The sequence below is a fragment of the Pongo pygmaeus genome, chromosome 3, assembly GCF_028885625.2.
Source record: "Pongo pygmaeus isolate AG05252 chromosome 3, NHGRI_mPonPyg2-v2.0_pri, whole genome shotgun sequence".
NCBI classification, from domain to species: Eukaryota; Metazoa; Chordata; class Mammalia; order Primates; family Hominidae; genus Pongo; species Pongo pygmaeus.
The window spans coordinates 2,119,937-2,142,019 of NC_072376.2; the positions used below are offsets into that span (position 1 = coordinate 2,119,937).

Genomic DNA, 22,083 nt, shown 5'->3' on the forward strand with positions numbered 1-22,083 from the left:
AGTCCTAGCCGAATGAAGCTGAAACACTTTGCTTTTGACATGTTTACAAAATGTAGAAGGACGTGAGCACATTGCAGGGCCTCTCCCAGGGTCTTGGGATGGCCAGCATCAGAGTGAGTCTGCTCCAGCCAGGGCAGCCAAGTGCCCCGTGGAGAGCACTGACCCCTGAGGGCTGGTGGCCAGAGAGGCATCTGAGATCCCAGCTGGCTCCTGAGCTTTTGATGCTTCCTTGACATCTCTTACCTGCCATTCTCTCTCCACCCCTCCTCAGTTACTGTGTTAATGCCTGCATGCTTCTAGACTATTCTCAGGGGTGGCTTTGAGTGCACCTCAAATCTCTTTCCCACATCGTGACTGGAATCATTTTTGAAGGACAAAGCTCAGGTTCTTTCTCCATGGGGTGTCATGCATGGTCTGGGTTTACCCAGCCCTACCTGTTCTCTGGCCCACCTGCCCATGCTGGCACTCCTCCTGGCCCTGTCTCTGCTCAGGTCGCCAGCTCCATGAGGTAGAGGCTGGCGCAGTTCCCTTGGGACCTCTGCTGCGGCTCTGTTCCTCTCATACCTGGACGCCACCTTCCTGTCCTTGTCTGGATGCTTGTGGGTTTACCGTGTCCCCCAAGGACTGTAAGCTCCATGGGAGCAAGCGGCTTGTGTCTCAGGTGCTGTGGGGGCTCCCCTTCCAGGCTAGCGTGGGCTGTGGCACAGATGCTGCCCACCTGCCTGTCTGCTGTCAGACCAACAAGGAGCCTGTAGCAGGGCTGCCCGGAGCTCACGGGGCTTGGGCACGGGCCCCAGAGTGAAAAGTCATCGAATCACTGGGAGAGGCTCACGGAGAGGGTCCACGAGGCTGCCACACAGACACTGCCGGCACCCAGAGGAAACAGGCTGCAGCATCTAAGATGCTGGTCCTGCTGAGGCCAACTCTCCGGCTGATTTCCTCTCTCCCAGTGAGTGCCGAGTGCCATGAGTGCTCTTCCTGTGCCTGTCATTTATCCTCCTCTTTGTTTTTGATTTCATTAATTTCTGCTATCCCACTAATTTCTTCCTTTTTTCCCTGCTGCTCTTTTCCAGATTTCTTGTGTAGAACACAACTCATTTATGCCCACAACTTTCTCTTTCTTTAAAAAATACTCCTTTAAAATATTCCTTTACTTCTAAGTGAGGTGTCAGCTTAGCCACATCCCAGTTTCTGATGAGATACTTTTACTGTAATTTATTTCTAACATTTTTTGTCATTTTCTTAGGATTTCTTTTTTTAATCCCAAATTATTAGGAGTATAATCAATTTCCAAATAGGTAGGTGGAAGGATGGCTACACATACTCAGACATAGATGTATGAAACCACCTTTTCATTGCACTGTGGTCGCAGACTATGTTCTACGGGATATTCTTTGAAATTTGTTTGGGTTTCCTTCGTGACCTGATTGTGGTGATATCTGTAAATATTCCAGTGCTTTTCATAAGAATCCATGTTTTCCCTTTCCAGGTGCAGGCTTGTATCTGTTTTTACCTATCTGCCCATCTACCATCTGGTCACTCAAGTTTGTTCACTGTGTTGCTTCAAGCTGCCCAGACTCTTGTCCCTTCTCGTGGGGGAACCTTCAGCCCTATTTGTCCAACAAGAGCTGAGGATTCACCCAGGCCCCCAAACCAACCTCAGGACCCAGGGCCCACCCGCACACCAACCACCCAGCTGTCCCCCCATCCTCCCACAGAGGGTGGGCAGGGAGCAGGGAGCTCTGGTTGTGGTCAACTCACCTGTCTGGTGACACTGGGCAATAGCTGCTCGGGCAAAGTCCTTGATTTTCTTGTACTTCTGCAAAAAACTCTCCAAAAACTGGGCAGCTTCCTGAACAGGAACTCCGAGGCAAGCAGCAAGCCGCTCCTTCCCTGTCAGTCAGAGAGATGCATGTCAAAGCCTCACTCACACCAGCCGTGACTGTGTGCATGGGCTCAGTGAGTCAGGTCCAGCTGGCAGCACTGGTCTTTTCTGATGGGTTGGGATGGAGTTGGAGTTGACTTTACAAGCCGGGTGCTAGGTGCCAAAGAATCGGGACTGGGGCCTGTGAAACGTATTTACTCAGTGATACTGACTCAGTGCCTGCCAGGTGTTTCAGGTGATGTGGTGATGAAGTAGACACGGTCCCTCCTCCTAGTGCAGCTAGGGGAAGATCCAATTCCAGAACTGCGGAAGTTAGAGTGGGGCACAGAGGAAAAGAGGAAGGGGAAGTTCCATGGCCAAAGTACGAGAAAATGGTGCTCAGGAGTTCCATATTTTGTTCTAGAAGATGCAGGTGTTCTTGTGACACTGCTGGTAGAAATGTCTCTGGTTGGGGCCAGGCATGGTGGCTCATGTCTATAATCCCAGCACTTTAGGAGGCTGAGGTGGGTGGATCACTTGAGGCCAGGAGTTCAAGATCAGCCTGGGCAACAAAGTGAGGCCTACTTTCTATTTATTAACAAGAAAAGAAAAGAAAAAAAGGACTTTGGCTGGCCAGTGGCTGAGTTCCGCAAGCATGTGAGCAGGTTCAGCGACCACAGAAGCCTGGGTCTGGGCCCTGTCCCACCAGGAGGTTCTGTGTGGCCCTGGGGATGTCGCCTGACCCACATTAAAGCCCGTTTCTTCACTGTATATTAGGAATAAGAGCCCTTATCCCCAACTGGGAGCCCCATGAGCTAAGGCATGGGAAGTTCTAAGCAGTGTGTGGTTTCTACTTGGTACTCAATATACACTCATTCCCTCACATTTTCCTCCAGAAGAGAATAATAATGTAAATAGAGAATGAGGAATCCATGAGGACATCATCCCTCGCTCGACAGTGGGATCCTAGGGAAAGTCTTGGCCCTGGGGAGTGCTGTATCCTTGGAAGGAACCCCAGAGAGACAAGCAGCCTGAGGACCTGCCTTCCTGGGGGAGCATGGCTGGGACCAGCAGTGGTCTTGGCTGTCCTCTGTGATAGGTAAACTCTGGGGTTGTACTAGAGGGTGCTCCAGGGACCTTTGGACAGGATGGTGCAGAAACATGGCCCGGGGGTGAAGGTGTGGGGTCTGTGAATACCAGGGAAGAACCCTCTGGAGGAATGGGACCGACTGGCCTCTCTGATCCAGCCCTCCTTTCAGCCAGGCCACTCCTGGCCCTGGCCAGCTGATGGTGTAGCAGCTCTGGACAGAGAAAATATTCAAGTCTTAGGAGAGTGAAAAGGCAGGTGTTTGCTTCCATTGCTTTGCCAGCAAGAGTGGGAAGGTCTGGGGTGCCCTGTTCTCCCAAAGTTTATCCTGGCAGAGAGGGATAAAGTCATAGTCCTTCTATGCCCAGGACTGCCTGATGAATTGGCACCATTTGGCTGGAAATGAAAAATCTCCAATATCTCTTTTAGGGCTTAAGACATTATTGTGATATATTCACAAATAAGTTTTGTTTTGCTACATTTTACTGAAATAATTCATCTATGACTCTTTCTTTCTGTCAAATTCCAACCACCATCCTCACCTAGTGCCTCAGCTATGGCACTGCAATGGAAAATTCCACTGGCTTTCAGAAAGAAATCAGATGGTGGCTAGATACACACAGTTGGCCAGATGGGACTTTCTTATCTTCTTAGACAAGTCTTTTCTCACCTCCAATCTGCCGTTAAGCCTGTCTGGTGAATTTTTTATTTCGGATATACAGTTTTCAGTTCTAGAAATTCCATTTTAGAATTTTATTTTTTGAAGTTTTCTTTTTTTCATTTATTATGAGCATATTTTCTTTTACTTCCTCGAGCTTAGTTATTAATAGCAACTTTAAAATCCTTGTCTGTTAATTCCAACATCTGGGTCATCTCAGGATCTGTTTCCATGATTGCCTTTTCTCTTGAGTATGGTTAAGCTATTCTGTTTCTTCCTGTTTAGGAATTTGGGGTTATATGCTGGATATCATGTATGATATATGTAGAGTTTTGGATCCTATTATGTTCTTCTAAGGGGTGCTATTTTTTTTTCTTTTGAGACAGTGTCTTGCTCTGTTACCCAGGCTGGAGGGCAATGGTATGATCATAGCTCACTGCAGCTTTCAATTCCTGGGCTCAAGCAATCCTCCTGCCTCAGCCTTTGAGTAGCTGGGACTACAGATGTATGCCCACCGTGCCTGGTTAAGGAGTACTAATTTTTTATTTACACTTTTTATATATTTATTTTGAAGTGTTTATTTAGGACAAATGGTTTTTAAAAATGTATAAAAATAATTCACATATAAATCTGACTTCTATATTTACATGGTCCCTTAAAAGATTTTCATTTTATTATCATTAAAAATGTATTTCAACAATCTCCACAGTACTCTCAAAAGTCAGGAATTTTAAGATTTTCTAACAGAAAAATTTTAGTATTTATCTACAGAAAAATAATGAAACTAGGAATTATATTGTATTTTAAAATATAATGTCTCAACTATGCTGTGCCACATAAGAATAATCTTTACACTAAACTATAATAATCCCAAGTGCTGGCATTTTTGTTTATGAACAAAGCACAAAAATATTTCATAGAAAAAAATTTCATCATAAAAAACATAGAAAGTTGAACACTTCAAACAAAAATATCTGAGGTCTGATTTCACAACATCCAGTTTCCATATCCACTTTGTAAACATATACTCAGCATAGGTTGCCAACTTATATAAAGCCAGTTATCACTGAAAGAAGACATAGTTAAAAAAAAATTCAGTGCAAAAATACGCATCAACTAATCAACTGATCTACAATTTTCATGAAAATGACAATTTGAATCCCATAATATAAAGTGATCCTCTGAAGACTTTAATTAAAAATAAAAAGCTCTACAACAGCAATCAAGTTTTCCTTTTGTTACTATTCTCTAGTAAATGCTTTTTTTTCTTAGCTTTTACAATGTCATCAGGTGATGCTGATTTGAAGTCAAATGGTATTATCCCTACAAGAGGACTTATTTCTTTGTCCTTTACATCTTGAACTTGTCTACTATAAAGAAAAGTCTTATAGAGGTCAAGGGTGCGTCGCTTGCAGCTTTTCAGTGGGTAATGAAGACACAGTGTTGAGGCAAAAGCTGAAGGTCTAGCAGCAAGGGCCTTGGTCCAAGACAGAGAAAAAGGTGGTTTCCTAGTCAGACAGCCTTTATTGTTTTTCTTATTATCCTTAGCAAAATTGGAATTCTTCCCTAGCTTTTAACTTAGAACTTTAGTTTGTGATGATGGAGCAATGGATTGGTCTACTATAGGCTTTGGAACAAAATCTGGGTTTTTTTAATTAGGACACTAAAATCAATAGTTGAATCTATTCCAGGACACCTCACTTCAGATAAACTGACCTCACAGGACTCTTTCTTAATCTGAGAGTTGTATACATCAATTGTTTCTGCAATCAATTCAGAAAGTGACAAATTCTCAAGGTCTCTTGTGGGAGAAGCTTTAGGAAATGCCAATGACAACAGAGATCCTGTTAATTCTGATATTCCGGGTGAAGACTGACAGCGATTTGCTAATTGTGACAGGGGAAAGGATCCCAAACTTAGATCTGTGAAACTGACAGATGACTGGTTACAAAGGTCAGACAAAGTAAAGCACTGGCTTATATTGTTTTCTTTATGTTCCTAAAACAGTTCAGTTAGGGATGGACTTTCACACTGAGAAAACTGCTAATTATCATTTTTAAAAATGTAATTCTTGGCACTTTGTTCAACTAAAGAAACACTTCCAACTTCAGTTTCTTTACCAACATTTAAATTATCAACAGTCATATTTTCCAACGAGCTAGTTAAGCACAAAGGATTATCTGAACTTCCTAAACTGTCCTGTACTGGAGTGTTTTAAAAATCAGATAGTGAATTATTTTGAATATATAAAGAATTATTCGGTGTTGTGCTCTTTATCGTTTGGACTTTAAAGCTGGTATTTCTTTGAATGCAGAATCATCTTTGGAAGCACAGTCAGATGCATGAAGTCTCAACAAATCAGCATCTAGGTTGTTTGAAAGTAGACTTTCCAGACTGTCTGTAGATGATAATCTGACTGATGGCTGACTTTCACAGGAATCTCTGACATATCATGAATTAGGTCAGCTAGTGAAAGTTCTTTTGTTAACCTACACGATTCTAGTTTCTTTTCACTTTTAAGTCTGTCAAGTTTCTTTTTCCTATGGAGTAAACAGTGACTTGGAACTGAAGAATTATGAGATAATCCATGTTTTCCTACTGAGCTAGAAAAATCAAAGGGTTTGCTACTGTAATCCAAATGATTTGCTGACTGAGGATAAGAACTTTGAACATTATCAGCTGAAACTTCAGAAGAAGAAAATAAGACTCCTTACCTTTTGCTATCTTTCCTGTAGATACTCTTCCCTCATTCTTGTCCTTCAAATTCTGCATGCTATCTTGTTCCAGAACCTCTGACAAAGGCTTCTGCACATCAAACTTGTTCTTCAGAACTGATTCAATTAATATTTCATCTGGCACAGCATCTCCAAGTACCTTCTCTCATGTGATCAAGGCATGAATAAAAATGAACTTGATCAAATCCACTGAGCTGATGGTTCGAAACATAATTAAAAGATTCTTTCAGATCTTCATGATCATATTCTTCTACAGGCTCAACGGAAGGTTTGTCACGCTGTGAATAAATAAACTGAGCAGCTGTTGATAGCGAAATACAATAATCATCCTCTACAGACTGGCCATAGAGGTCATCATCTTCAAAATTTTCATCGTAGTCATAGCCTCGAACATTCCGATGCCGGGCCATGACGGCAGAGAGGGCGTTTGCTACAGCCCCTTAACTCCTTCCAAAACACTCCGCTTAGATACTGATAAGGTGCCAGCTCAGGAGTACTATTTTTAAAGGGGCACTTAGTTTGGCTAAAATCAAACTCTGTCTCCCTGCAGGGGGAAAACACTGAAATCTCAGGTCAGTCCTTTTTGCCTTGGCTTCTGGGTTGTTTGAAGTCTGTCCCATTCATGCACAGTTAGGGGTCAGCCAAGGATCTGAGCAGAGTTCAAATCTAGAATTTGGCCTTATTTCCTGGCTCTCTTCTTTCTAGAATTTCTCCTTTCACTTTCCAGATCCTCTGGTTGTCCAGAACTCTGTCCTCCAGTTCTTCAAGCTAGTAGGATTGTATGCTCCTAGCAGAGTTTCTGTCCCCACAGCATCAACTGAGGTTTGCCTTCAGGTGAGGGTCTATAGAATGACAAATTCACCACTGCCATTCCTTTCTTCCAGGTGTCAGCTGACCTCCAATTTCTGTTGCTCTGGTCACTTCCCAGTGCCTCTGGGTAGTTGTCTTTTTATACATTTTCCACAGTTTATAGTTGATCCCTGCGGGAGGGCTGCTCCAATGGGAGCGACTTGGCCATCACCAGAAGTCATGCCTTGCTTTCTAAATACTTATGGCTAAGGGAGAATCCCTTTCCTTTCTTCTATGGAGCTGTCAGGATCTCTGAAGGGCAGCAGGTGGCCCCAGTCCCCAGGCATAAAGAAAGCCCATCCACAAGCGAGTGGACGGTGTGGTGGCTCCACAACCAGCAGGGACGAGATACTGAGATGGAGCCTGAGGGTCTGGGAGGCCTTCCAGGCCCTGGATCCTTGCTCCTCACTCCTTGGACACCCTTAGCAGTGGGACTGTCACACTCAAAGGCCACTGTCCCTTCCCCAAGCAGGATGGCTTTTGGCTCTGTGGGGACTTCTCTGTCCCATGCTTCCTGTGGACTGCTCCTTCTTTTCATAGAACTTGTCCACACACTATGATTCCATTGATCCTGTTTCACACACAGGCCCTAAGAGATCTGCATGCTGGGGGCACTAAGTACTCCCTACCTCCGAAATCCTACATGAACACACAATTTGACTCTTCCCACAGATGGCTAACCCTATCCGGTGGGTACACGTGTGAGTCTATGTATGTGTGTGTGTGTGTGTGTGCTACAATTTGACGTTTAGCAGGGACAATCTTCACTCCCTTTTCTCCGAGTGCTCTTCTGCCCCACACATATTGCTAACAGGCTTTCACTCCTGTTTATGTCTCTAGGGCTGAGCAAGTGCCTGCACATAGTGGGCCTGTGGGAACGTGGGCTGGTCTAGCTGGAACAGACCTGACATTAAATCCTACGCTGCTTTCAAAACTCAGCTCAGGTGTTGCTACTCTGGGCCAGCTCCTGGACTCTCCCAACTCTCCCTGGGCTGAGTCCCTCCCCTGGCTCCCTTGGCACCAGGGACTCCTGCAGATGCACTGATGGCACAGTGCTGTGTGCCCAGGCCTGCTCCCGTGTCTCCTCTGACAGGTGCAAGCCCCTCGGGAGCAGGCACTGAGCCAGGCGGCGTGCCCTCAGCGCAGGCCTGTGGGTCACATGATGACTGGGATGTGGAGGCAAGCTTCAGAGTCATGGAGTCATCTGAGAAGACTCAAGGGTTTGACTCTAGGAGCAATAAGCGCTCAGAGCAAGACCCGAGGAGTCAAGAGCTGCTTCCAGGAGAAGGCAGGTTCCTGCTGGGCTCAGCAGCGGCTGTGAGCAGGGCCGTCAGGCTAGGGACGGACATTTGAATTCAGTTGACCGATGGAGGAGCAGTGAGCCTGTGAGCCAGCCTCTGGGGTCAAGGCTCCCGGACAGTGGCTGCTCTGTTACTCCGTGTGTTCCCTGCCAGCTCCCCCACAGTGGCTGCGGGGACTGAGCGCACAGACCCTGCACCCTCTGGGGCATCTCCTCTGCCTCTCACACAGTCCTGCCGCATCCTCTGCTGTATTCATCACAGTCTTCAAAACAGTCATGTCGCCGATTTCTCAAGAATGTGTAGGAATAATGCCTTGCCCCATGCCCTCAGCATTTGTGGGCCTTTCAGAGGTATGTTATGTGAAAACATGTCACTACAATCCGCTGAAAGCTGGTAGGTGCAAAGCTCCTCTATGGAGTTTCCAAAGCGCCCCAGCAGCCTGGGAGACCTGGCAAGTTCATTGGTTTCCTCAGTCCCAGCTCATGTGACAAAGTTTCAAACACAAGGAGAACAGAGACCAGCCTAAGCCCACAGCAGCGGATACACAGTAATTCCAGCTGTCAAGCCCGACTGGAACAATGGGAACAGCAGAGCCGGAGGCTCAGGGTGGGAACCCGTGTCACTGTCACAGCTAAAAGCAGCCAAATTACCCTTTTCAACATTATGGCTAATGACTCAGTGCTTATTTACAAAATGTAGCTCCTTTCCTCTCCAGAAAAAAAAAAAAAAAAAAAAAAGTGAATACTCCAGAAGGAGCCAAACGGGTGGCAGAGAAGACCACCTTCAGGTGGGGGCATCCATCCTGCCAGAGCACAGCTGCCCCATGGCAGATGCTCGGCACTCTCATTCTCCATCTCTCCCTCCTAGCTGGATTTGGGGTGGCTGCCCCAGCTGGGGACAAGGCCGGGGCTGCCACAGGAGACCTACAGAAGCTGCTCAGTCACTTGGAGGCATTTATTGACATGGCACAGAAGTGAAGTAGGACTCAGACGTAATGGCAGAGATGAGAGCTGACTGTGTGCCAGGTATGGCCCCATCCACTCTATGAAAGCATTTTCCCAGGAGGAGATGGCACAGAGAGGCGGAGGGCCTTGCACAAGGCCACACAGTCAGGAGGTGATAGGGTTGGGGATCAAGCCCAGGCTGCCTGGCCCAGGATTGGGGATGTGATGTCCTGCCGGCAGAGCAGAAGCAAATGTTATGTTTGCAACACAAGATGCTGGAGCAGGATGCAAGGCAACAAACTCTCATATAATTTGGCAGAGTGATGCCTTCCCCCCAAGAAAGAGGCCCCAGGGAGGTTCAGGGGTGCAGCACAGAAGAGGCTGAGAGGAGGAAGTGGACCAAGCAACTCTGAGGAGAATCAATCCAATGTCACACTACTGTCACTCACAGAATCTAGTTCTTTAAAACAAAGTTTCTTAGTCTATTTTCCAAAAACCATGTATACAATCAAAATGTTTTCAAAAGTGGAGCTGAGACCACCAAGTCCACTAATTGGTTCCTGTGTCTTCTCTGTGCCAGGCAGTGAGCTAAAGTGATGAGCTCCTATCTTTGAGGTGCCCCTGTTTGAGCTGGGGCATGAGACCATGAACAGGCGAGTGGGTGCAGAGCTGGCGTCTCTTGCTCCCTTGCTGGTTTGAAAAGCAGAGCTGCCAAGATGTAGGCTCTGCTCGAGGCATGAGGCCCATGTGGCAAGGAGCTGAGACCACCTCCGGCTGACAGCCAGCAAGGAACAGAAGCCAGCCAGGTGCAGTGGCTCATGCCTGTAATCCCAGCGCTTTGGGAGGCCAAGATGGGCAGATCACTTGAGGTCAGGAGTTCAAGACCAGCCTGGCAAACATGGTGAAACTGAATCTCTACTACAAATACAAAAATTAGCCAAATGTGGTGGCAGGTGCCTGTCATCCCAGCTACTCAGGAGGCTGAGGCAGGAGGCTTGAGCCCAGGAGTTGGAGGTTGCAGTGAGTCGAGATTGTGCCACTGCATTCCAGCCTGGGGGATAGAGCAAGACTCTGTCTCCCCCGCCCCCCCCCCAAAAAAAAAGAAAGAAAGAAACAGAAGTCAACAAAGTGGATCCTCCCCCAGTCAAACCACAGATGCGATCACAGCCCCAGCCAACACCTTGACTGCAGCCCCTGCAGGGGACCCAGCTATGGCATGCCCACACCCAAAGAAACTGTGAGATAGTGTGTATTATTTTAAGTTACTACATTTGTGGTTTGTTACCTAGAAATGGGTAACAAATACTGTGGTTGAGAAAGGTTGCACAGGGGAGAGTTGAGCACAGGTCTGCAGAAGTGAGGGATGGGTTTTGGTGGTACAGGGGCAGGCATTCCCATAGAGGGAAGAGCAGTGCAAAGCTCTGAGGTTGAAGCTGGTCTGGCCGATTGGCTGTGGTTCTAGACAAGCCATCCATCCACAGTTTCAGGGTGGGGCACTCTGGACGCTTGTTCAACAGCACCACAGTCTCAATGGAGACTGTAGGGCAGCTCTTAGGGACAGTCTACTATGTGCTTGCCCCGTTATTCTTCCACTGAAGCTTGTTTGGTTTTGCTGCCTTTCTGTGAATAAACAAAGGGTTTCCATGGCAGGATGCTGAATCTTCTTTTCAGGGTCTTTGCACAAGCCCTGCTGCTCAAAGAAGAACTGATCACAGGGAAAAGGAGGTCTGAACAGGCTTAAGAAAGAGCTGGCTGGCTGGGGAAATTAGGCCACGCTGATTCAGCATGACCCAGGGCCAGAAAAGAATTAAAAAATCCCAGACAGCCCATGTCAGGGAGTCCAAGGGAGAGTAGAAGAAGGGCGAGTGGAAGAAAGTAGAAGGCCTGCTCTGACGTGGGTGTTGGGGCTGGGGGGTAGGGGGAAGGAGGGAGAGGAGCAGAAGCAGGAAGGGAAGCGAAAAGGGGAGGGGAGGGAGAGGCTTGCAGAAGAGGCCCCAGGCAGCCCAAACCTCTGGCCTCCAGTCCTTCCTGGCCTAGCCCCACTTTCTCCTATCTGCTACCCCTGAGATTGGACCCCTACTGCCCTGCTCCCAGCCCAAGGCCTGGCTCTGCCCTCTGTGGGGTGCTTTGGCTGCATGGCTCAGCTGGGTGAGCTCTGCCCTAGGGAGATGGGGTGCATGTTGAGATGTGGCAACGAGTCCAAGCGCTGCACACCTTGAGGTTAACTTCATAATGCCTTGGCATGTGTGTGGATGAGGGTCTCCTCGAAGGTCTCCAAGCACAGCAGTGGTGCCCAGCACAGTGGTATGGTGTAGGGGTGGAGCCAACGGCTTGGTCCCACTTGGCCCGTCCACCTCTGTGGCCTCCCCTGAGAGGCTGGATGTGACTCTGAGCAGGTCAAGGCATGGGGTGGTCTGGCCAGTGTCTGGTGACTGCAGGTGTCATCAGAGCATAAACAACACCCAGGGACTCACAGATGATTTCTGAGGCACAGGCACACAGCTGCCAGCTTACAGGTGACCCCGAGACCCCAGCTCCTGGCCCGCAGCCTACCTGCTCCATAGACCACTGCGTACACCACCTTCTTGGTTTGCTCTCTGTCTGCGTGTGTCACCTGTTCCACGGGCACATCCTTCCTGCATGGAGAGACCATGTGTTTTCAGGCACAGGAGGCACTGTCAGTGCAGGGCAGACAGTCCAACCACACACCCCACCACTGCGCTTCCTCTGGAAATTCTTTGCGGTTTCATGGTGGCCGGCACACTGGCAGGGGAGACATTCCATACCTGCGGCATCAGCTCGGCAAGGGCCCCAGGCGATGCCTTCGGCGAGGCTGCAGCAGCTGCTGCCAGCCAAGCACCACCCCACATTCCCAGGTGTCCACAAATCAAAACCCAAAACTGCTTTCACCAAAGGCATGCCCATCCAACTTCAGGAAAGCCCGTTCCCCATATTGGGGTGCCTGGGCCTGGGCCACGTCTGTGTCTGCTGCAGTGGGGGAGCTGGTTTCTAGGCCTATCTAGTCCCACTGCTTGACTGGATGAGCAACTCTGTCCTGGCCTCCCACAGATAGAGGCCATGGGGGTGAGCCCCACCCTGGAGCTATAGCATTCAGATAGAATAAGGATCAACTCAGCATCTGACTGGCATCTGAACCACAGACAGCAATCTCCAGTAGCACAGGAGCTCCAGGGCACTCCCAGCACCACCTAGAGTCCCTCCTCCTCCGAGAGCATCCCCAAAGGACAGGCAGCCTGCCATGTGCCCTGGGTGCCGCCTCCTGCCTGCTGCTTTTGTAAACATCCTTACCATCTACACCAGGCCTCCCTGATGGAGTGGGCATCTCAGATTCAGAAACCGAGAGAGAGAGAGAGAGAAAGAGAGAGAGAGAGAGAAACAGAGAGAGAGAAATAGAAAAAGTAACAGAAACTTCTCCCAATCTATTTTGTGGATGGCTTTGTGCTGGGGCCTCCTTCATTGCTTAGCCAGGCTGTTCACAGCTCTACCTTAGCCTTCACTTCCTACTTGCACTGAGCATAGAGACCAGCCCCAGGTGAAAGCTCAGGTCTTCTTAGATCTTTTCTGAGCATGCAAGCTCCCTGCACATGTATGGGACTTTCTACATTTCCCGGTATCCACAGGTACTTTTGAATGCCCTAATTTCCAAAAGCATCTCTGTCCTCAGTTTTTCTTCCAGAGCTTTCAGTGCTTCATTGTTTGCTTCAACTATAATTTTTAGCTCCAGGAAGCTGCAAGTTATTTGCCTTACAATGTTTCCAAGCAATGTCTGCCACTCTTCTGCAACAAGTGGGTTCTGAGTTAGGTGAAACAATGACAAGTGCCTGTGTCAGCCCTTCAGGCAGCCACCAGACTGGTGAGAATAAATATCCACTCCTTTTTGAGTAAGGTGTGCTCTGCCTTCAGAAGCAGGGACCAGGTCCCATCTAGGAACATGATCCTGCCTTCAAGACTGGGGGGTGGGAGAAGGGCAAACAGAGTCATCACCAGGCTCTCCTACCATTTTTTTTTTTTTTGAGACAGAGTCTCACTCTGTCGCCCAGGCTGGAGGGCAGTGGTGCGATCTCGACTCACTGCAACATCTGCCTTTTGGGGTCAAGTGATTCTCCTGTCTCAGCCTCCTGAGTAGCTGGGATTACAGGCATCTGCCACCACGCCTAGCTAATTTTTGTATTTTTAGTAGAGATGGGCTTTTATCATGTTGGCCAGGCTGGTCTCCAACTCCTGACCTCATGATCAGCCCGCCTTGGCCTCCCAAATAGCTGGGATTACAGGGGTGAGCCACCGCACCAGGCTCTCCTACCATTTTTAAGTTTTTTCTTATTTTTCTTTTTTTAGAGGTATGGTCTTGCTTGTTCCCCAGACTGGTCTTGAACTCCTGGTCTCAAGGGATCCTTCTGCTTCAGTCTCTCAAAGTTGAAAAGCTGGGATTACAAGCGTGAGTCACCATATCCTATCTACCTTTTTCTTGATTCAGCATTTGCTTGGTTGCTGTAAACCTTTGCCTATTTTTCAAAGTTTTGATGAAGTTGGTTGAGACAGTTTTGTTAGATTTTTCAATGTTTCTTTGGGGGACGGGCCCATGGGGCTGTGTACCCCACCATTCTTGCTGACATCCCAGACTTCACTGATTTTTGCCACCTAATTTCTAAGTACCAATGCATTTCCAGTTTTCCCCCTTTTCTTGCTGTGTTAAGCTATTTTGCCACCTTGTTTAGCTACCCTTAAACTTGGCATTGTTAACAGCTATATTTAGATAAGAAGCAAAAAGCCAAAATGGGCTGGGTGCAGTGGCTCATGCCTGTAATCTTAGCACTTTGGGGGGCTGAGGTGGAAGGATCATTTGAGGCCAGGAATTTGAAACCAGCCTGGGCAACATAGCAAGATCCCGTCTCTACAAAAATGAAAAATAAAAAATTAGCTGGGCATGATGATATGCCCCTGTGGTCCCAGCTACTTGGGAGGCTGAGGTGGGAGGACTGCTTGAGCCTGGGAGGTTGAGGCTGCAGTGAACCATGAGTGTGCCACTACACTCCAGCCCGGGTGACAGAGTAAGACCCTGTCTAAATGAATAAACAACTACATGACATTTTCGTAGACTATTTTATAAAATATTTTTAAACTTCACCAAATGAAAATGTATCATAGAGGTCTTGGTAAGTTTGGATTGATGCCAGGTATATAAGCAAGAGAAGGAGCTAGAATGATCCATGGGTAATGGGTTAGCACTGGAGACATCAGTATGAACTCATGATAAGCTCCATGTTGATGCACATGGTTACATAGAGAAATATCTAAAGGTGTGTGTATACACACAGGTTGGCATGCATGCACAACTTCTTGTTCTGTCAGCTGAGAGGGCCTAGAAGCAACCTGCTCAGTAGCAAAGAGCACCTAGCACCAGAACTGGGCCCTTAATACCATTCTCCAATAAAAAATGGGGCTCCTTGGAGAAATGGCTGATTCCAGGACTGGGGCAGGAAACATACAAGATGAGCCTGGAATATCTTTTAGTGCCAGAAAGTAAGAAAGTGATAAATGTGTGTGCACGTGCATACACACACACACACACACACACACACACACAGAAGAGGTTAAGTCAAGGGACACGGGAGCCAACTGAAAGAGGTCCCAATGGCCAAAGCTGGAACAATTTAAGCAAGAAAACAAAAAATAAATTGGATTATAGCCCAAAGTAAAAAATAAATATTCATGAATCCACACGAATTTGGATTCAAAGGATTAAATAAATGAGGAAGAACACAGATCTCCCACACAGAAGAAATCCAAATAATGTATATAGATACCCTGTTCTTAAGAAGACAAAGCGTAACCCCCAACTCCTTAATTAGAGGCTATGCTTAGTGACTTGCTCTCAAAGGGCACCACGTGGAATTGGAGTAGAAGAGAGTATCTTTATAGTAGAGAAAGCTGACAAACACGCCGTCAGCCAGGTGACCCAGGTCAGCATCAGCAGGGGTAAGTCCTGTTGACAGTGCGTGTCCCTGATTCAGTGTGATGGGAACGGCCCTGCACCTCTGTGCTCTTCCTCCCTCAAACCTCAAATCCCAGTCTAGTCATGAGAAAAACATCGGACAAACACCAGTTGAGGGACATTCTACAAAATACCTGACCAGTCCTCCTCAAAACTGTCAGGGTCATTGAAAACAGGGCAAGTCCAAGAAAGTGTCACCATCAAAAGGAGCCTACAGAGACTGTGACTAAATGCAGTGTGGTGTCATGGAGGGGGTCCTGGAGCAGAAAGGGGACAGCAGGGAAAGACTGAGGAAATCCAAGTCATGTGTGGACTTTAGTTTATAATAACATACCGGTATTGGGTTCATTCATTGTGACAAATGTACCATATTAATGGAAAACATTCGTAACAGGGAAGCAGGGGTGGGATATATGAGAACTCTTTGTACTATCCTTGCCATTTTATGTCAATTTAAAACTGTTCTAAAATAAAAAGCTTATTTAAAAAAGTGATCCAGTTCAAGACCAGCCTGGGCAACATGATGAAACCTTGTCTCTACTAAAAATACAAAAAAATTAGCCAGATGTGGTGATGTACACCTGCAGTCCCAGCTATGTGGTGGGCTGAGGCAGGAGGATCACTGGAGCCCAGGAGGCTGAGGCTGCAGTGAGCTGAGATTGTGCCACTGCACTCCAGCCTGGGTGACAGAGTGAGACCCTGTCTCAAAAAAGAAAAAAAAAAAAAAGAAAAAAAGAGAGAGAGAGATTCAAAAATTATGCTAGGTTGCAAATCATTTATATGGTATGACTCGATTTTAAGTCATAAAATTACAGATAAATATGTGGGGGAAAGCCCACAAGTAAGTCTAGTGGGCTTATGGAAATTTGGTTTTTGTTATTTTGATAACTGGTATTTAAATTTTTTGTAACCAGTGAAAATTATAAAGAAAAAATTAGCCATAAAAAATTCCACAGTAAATACAGGAGAGTCAATAGCTTTCCTACTAGTAATAAACAGAAACTATAATAAAAGAAAAGGACCACACTCACAATAGCAATAAAAACCTCAACATACCTGACAATAAGTTTAAGAAGAAATGCACCAGACTTTCATCAAGGAAGGGGGCATTAAAGGACACAGTGGAAGATGTGCTGTGTTCCTGGACAGGAGAATACAACAGTGAAAAGACATCAACTTTGCCATATCCAGTTTTACTTTAGCACACTTTCAGTTAAGGTGTTGGGAGGACTGGGGGGTGAAAACTTAAGAAAGCAATTCTAAATTTCATCTGAAAACCAAAACAAATGAGAACAGTCAGGCCAAAGCTAAAAAGGGCGAGTAATGAGGAAGAACAGGGAAAGGTACACAAAGCTCAATACTGATGCAGGAGTCAAAACAGATAAATCAGGGGAAGCAAAGAAAAAGCCCCAAACAGGCTGTAATATATTTAAAAACATGATTTGGCATTTTAAATCTACACTGGGTTGGAATTGACTAATTATTTGGGAAACTACGAAGTTAAATGCCTACTTCCTATCATACACAAAAATAAATTAGAAGCTCATTAATGTAAAAACAATCATGAAAGGATGATGTTGAAATACATATACAGAGTAGAACAGAGAGCCCAGGGGCAGTGCTGGGGCTCATGGGCCTTGGTGTGTTGCAGAGGTGAAACATTGGACGTGGCCCCACACGTTGACCTGGGACAACTGGCTCACCATGGTGGAAAAAATCAAATTAGATCTTTGTTGCCATACAAATCACAAAAATGGGGTCCAGATTGAGTGCATGCCTAAACATGAAAAAAAAAATCAAAACTGAAATAAGGCTAAAGAAAACAAAGGAGAATACATAAGTCTCATAAATAGGAGTGTGTTGAAAAGAAACACAAATAACACAAACCATACTAAGAAATGTCTTTTTCTTCAAGGCAGCTGATTAGATGCATTTCAAGCATGCCTCATCCACTTAGAAGAACCAAAATGCTATGTAGATAATCACACTTTGAATACATTATCCAAGACGGAACACAGCAGTTCAACAGAAAAGCAAAAGAAAACTCCACAATCTAGGAAGAAGGAAAACAGGCAGCCTGCATGGCCAGGACGGGCTGGGAACCAGAGTGACTCCCCAGTACCGGAGGGGGTGATAGTCTTTCTGTGGTCCACTTTCCCACTGGGGGATTGTACAATCCAGGCCATGGGAGAGCACCTTAACCCTCCCCAGTCCTGCTCCAGGGAGGGAACACGCCCTGGGTCCCATGTCCTTCCTAAGACCTAAGCAGCTAGAGTAAGATGTCATTCTTGGTCCTGGCTTTTAACAGACTGTGTGGTGTCATGAAACAATGGCGTTAGGCCTAGGCATTAGGAAAACTTGGGCTGCTGCTTGTGGAACAAGGGTGTGAGCAGAGTGTGAGCTCCCATAACTAGAACTGGGAAGCAAGCACGGCATGGGCTGCAGCCACCAGCGTTGAAAGTAGGTACTTCCCCTGGGAACTGAGCAGGACGAGAGTAGTTGTGGAGGCTTGGTCTTGAGCTGTGTAGGGGCTCTTATGCCCCAGGGCTGAGTTGAGGGTTAGGTGTGAGCTGCCAGGTCTGACTGAACAGTGAGTCAGCTGTGACAGCTGGGATGGGGGAGGATGCCTGGATTGGACTGGGGTGTGAGAGGGACACAAGTTCCCCACTCTCCAGCCAAGGCTGTGATCACTGGAACAGGCCCTAACTCCCATAGCAGAACCTCAGCATAGTGGCTGTTGCCCTTCACTCAAACATTTCACCAGGGGCCTGGTGACTGCCATGCCCTCCCTAGCCCTTCACCAAGGCAGGTGCATGCACTTTCCACTGGGAGGCACTTAACACTGGGGGTCCAGCACAAGTTCACCTGGTCTGGCTGTGCCTGCCTTCATCCCCAACAGAGTGCAGGATCCAGGGTCCTGGGGGTTCCACAACCCAATTCACCACCTGGGACACTCAAGCACTTTTCCAGGGGGGCAGAGGTCAGGCACAAACACCCTACCACTACCATCTCAGCTGGCTCCTACCTGCAAGTGCTGCCTGCTGCCTGGGGGCTGGCCTGCACAGCCCATTGCAACCACTGCCAACACAAATGCACAGCACTTGGGACCCAACAGAGCATCTCACAACCACTGCTACTACCATCACTCAAACCCTCCTGGCTGCCCAGGAGCTCGAGAGCCCACTCACCCAACCAGGACATCACTAGTACAAATAGCATCTGAGAAAGCCAACCAGAGGCCCAAGAACTGGTCTGCCTGGAAGCACCAATACAGGTGCCAGCATATGTTGTCCCAGGGCACAAGGACAGACATGCTTAGCCCACTAAGAGAGAGTGGCTGAAACCTGAAGAGAGGCCCATCTGGCATTTTAGTCCCCACACAACTTTACCACAGCCTCCACCAATACCTACACCCTAACATCCCAAAGAAACCACAGATACCACTAATGCTATTCCCAGCCAAAGAAATCATACAGAGTCTTCACTACTGCATGCACTCAGAAACAAAGCCAAAGGGTCCTATCCAACCAACAGAGAGTCACATCTTCAGGAACCCCCACACCCAAATGAAAGTAAATTAAAAAATAAGAAGCAGCAACTGTTATACCAAATGTGCAGAAATCAGTGTAAGGACACAGGAAACACGAAAAAGCAAGGTAATATGACACACTCAAAGGAACACAATAATTTTCCAGCAATAGATCTTAACCAAAAAGAAATCCTCAAAATCCCAGATAAATAATTCAAAATGCTGATTTTTAAAGAAGCTCAATGAGATGCAAGAGAAATCTGGAAATCAATACAAAGAACTCAGAAAATTAATTCAGGATGAATTAAAATTAATTCACAAATGAGAAACTTACCAAAGAGCTAGGTATCTCTAAAAACAAAACCAAAAAAAACCAACTAAACAGACTTTCTGGAACTAAAAAATTCATTGAAAGGAATGTAAGATACATTTGAAAGCTTCAACAACAGACTGGGCCAAGCAGAAGAAAAAATTTCAGAACTTGAAGGCAGGTCTTTCGGAATCCAGTAGGAAAAATTAAAGAAAAAAGAATAAAAAGAATGAACAAAGCCTTTGAGATGTTTGAGATGACATAAAACAGCCAAATTTATAAGTTATTGGTATTCCTGAGGTTGAAGAGAGATCAAAAGGCTTAGAAACCCTATTTAATAAAATAGTATATGAAAAATTCCTGTCTAGCAAGAGATTTTGACATCCAAATACAGTAGGCTCAGCAATCCCCAGGAAAATACAATGCAAAAAGGACTTTGCCACAGCACATTATAATCAGATTGTCTAAAGTTAAAGTTAAAGAGCAAATTCTAAAGTCCGCAAGAGAGAAATGTCTAGTCATCTATAAAGGAAACCCCATTAGACTAACAGTAGACTTTTCAGCAGAAACCTTACAAGCCAGAAGAGAATGGGATGACATATTCAAAGTGCTGAAAGAAAAAGCAAACAAACAAAAACACTGGCAGTCAAGATTCTATATCCAGCAACACAACCTTCATAAATGGAGAAATAAAGTCTTTCCCAGACAAGTAAATGATGACTGTATTTGTCACCACTAGACTGGCCCTTCAAGAAATGCTCAAGGGAGTCCTAAACTTGGAAGCAAAAGGATGACATTCACCATCACGGAAACATACAAAAGTATAAAACTCACTGGTAAAGCAATCACACAAAGGAGGAAGTGAAAGTAATCAAATGGCACCACTACAGAATTTCACCAAACCACAATGACAGAGAAAATGAAAGAAACAAATAATTTATAAAACAACTAGAAAACAATTAGCAATATGACAGGAACAAAACCTCACATATCAACATTAACCTTAAAGGTAAATGGATTAAATGTCTATGGCAGAATAACAATCCACTGTATGGATAGACCATATCTTGCTTACTTGCTCTGCTGATAGACAGTTGGGTGTTTCCACCTTTTGGCTATTATGACTAATACCACTATGAATATCATGTATGAGTTTTTGTGTGGACATATGTTTCCATTTCTCTTGGGTATGTACTAGGAGTGGAATTGCTGGGTCATATGGTAACTCTGTGTTTAACTTTTTGAAGAACTGCCAGACTGTTTTTCACAGTGGCTGCACCATTTACCAATGGCAATGTATGAGGGTTGGTTACTTTTATTTTGTAGAAAAGCAGGAAGGAAGATCAGTCTTTGAGCTTTTTACCCAAACCTCCCCCAGTAAACACAACCCTGGAGCCCTTAACAAATAAATAAAACTCTCTGGAGGGATATTTGACTGAGCAACATGGGCCTACGCTGTCTCTGCACCCAGCAGAGAGCCTCACTTGCAAGTGGCATCTCCCTCTTATAGTAAAAGCTGTCCCAGTCAGACCATGTGAGCCATGACAGCTGTATCCATGGCTGAAAGAGGAAGAGCCTCATGAATAGACTGTGGCCTCAGGTCATGGATCAGAGCTGTCCACTTCTCAGTGTGAGTTTCTGCAAAGGTGTGCTGTTGCTGTCACTCACACTCCAAGTGCTGCACACCTATCAGGGTGGCAGGGAATCAGACTGGCTCCCTTCAGAAGCATGCACAGGTGGGGGGGGCACACAATTGCACACAGTCATGTGCAGCCCAAGAGCAATCACTACAGCAGCTACCCTTTGTTGAGATCTGCCCCCCGCCATCCCATCTGAGCTCCAGTCTCAACAACTTATTTGGCCTCTCCACATGGGTGCAGCAGAGATGTCCCAGGCTCAACACATTTGCGACTGAACTCTCGTTCTGACCTCCCCTCACATCTTGTGAAAGCACACCACCCACCCTGCTGCTGGCCCTCAATTCTCCACTGGCACTCCCACGTCCAGTCCATCTCCAAACCTCATCACTTCCACCTCTTAATATCACTGGAGTCTGGACCTTTTTATCATCTCTACTGATTGTTCCCTGGCCATCATCTGGATGGCAGCAATAGTCTCCTCTGCCTTTTTTTCCCCTACAACCCATTCTCTGCTCAGCACCATGCAATTTGAAAACTTCCTTGCTGAAAACCATTCAACAGGCATCCAGTTAAAGGTGGCACATCTGTTTCTCTCTGCTCCCTACCAAGAACCCACTAAAATAAAGCAAAGGAATTCAGAGGAATAAATCTATAAGAAAAAAGAGATCAGGAGAAGGATTATCATCAGGCAAGAGAGCTCCATATATTTATGAAAGTTCGGGAAGAGCTGGTGGTGAGAGGAGCTATGACGCAGAAGACCCAAGAATGTGAGCTCAGAAATAGGGAGTATCTGGTATAACGCAAGGCAGAGAGGGGGAGCTGAAAGCAGGGAGGGGACATGAATCCAACACATGTACGCAGAAAGGTCAAGCATCCTCTCTGACTCTCCACCCATCACTCCCTACCCCAAACATTCCACACAAGTCTGTCCAGGAGCTCTCTCTCCCAGACAAATAGTGATGATGATGATGATGATGATGATGATGATGATGATGATGATGATGATGATGGTGATGATAAAATGGACCAAGGGATTCTCTCTACAGAAACTGATGGTCTTGGCAAGCTCTCCAACACCCTCCATATTGTTGAACTTGACAGTCACTCCCTAGTCTTTGGCCTTCTTAAGATGCCCTTGAAGAAGAAAACCTGT

The 22,083-nt window shown here is 46.3% G+C and overlaps 1 protein-coding gene across 2 annotated transcripts in view; it reads right to left on the bottom strand.

Moving 5' to 3' along the window:
• The window catches only part of LOC129035766 (HAUS augmin-like complex subunit 3), a 169,224-nt gene that overhangs the window by 12,851 nt on the left and 134,290 nt on the right, over positions 1–22,083 (bottom strand). For both annotated transcript variants that reach the window (XM_063664416.1, XM_054486565.2), the window contains 2 exons: positions 11,992–12,074; positions 1,762–1,893 (listed from right to left, as the gene is read on the bottom strand). In XM_063664416.1, coding sequence (XP_063520486.1) covers positions 1,762–1,893; positions 11,992–12,074 — 215 coding nt within the window. The remainder of the gene's footprint in view (positions 1–1,761; positions 1,894–11,991; positions 12,075–22,083) is intronic.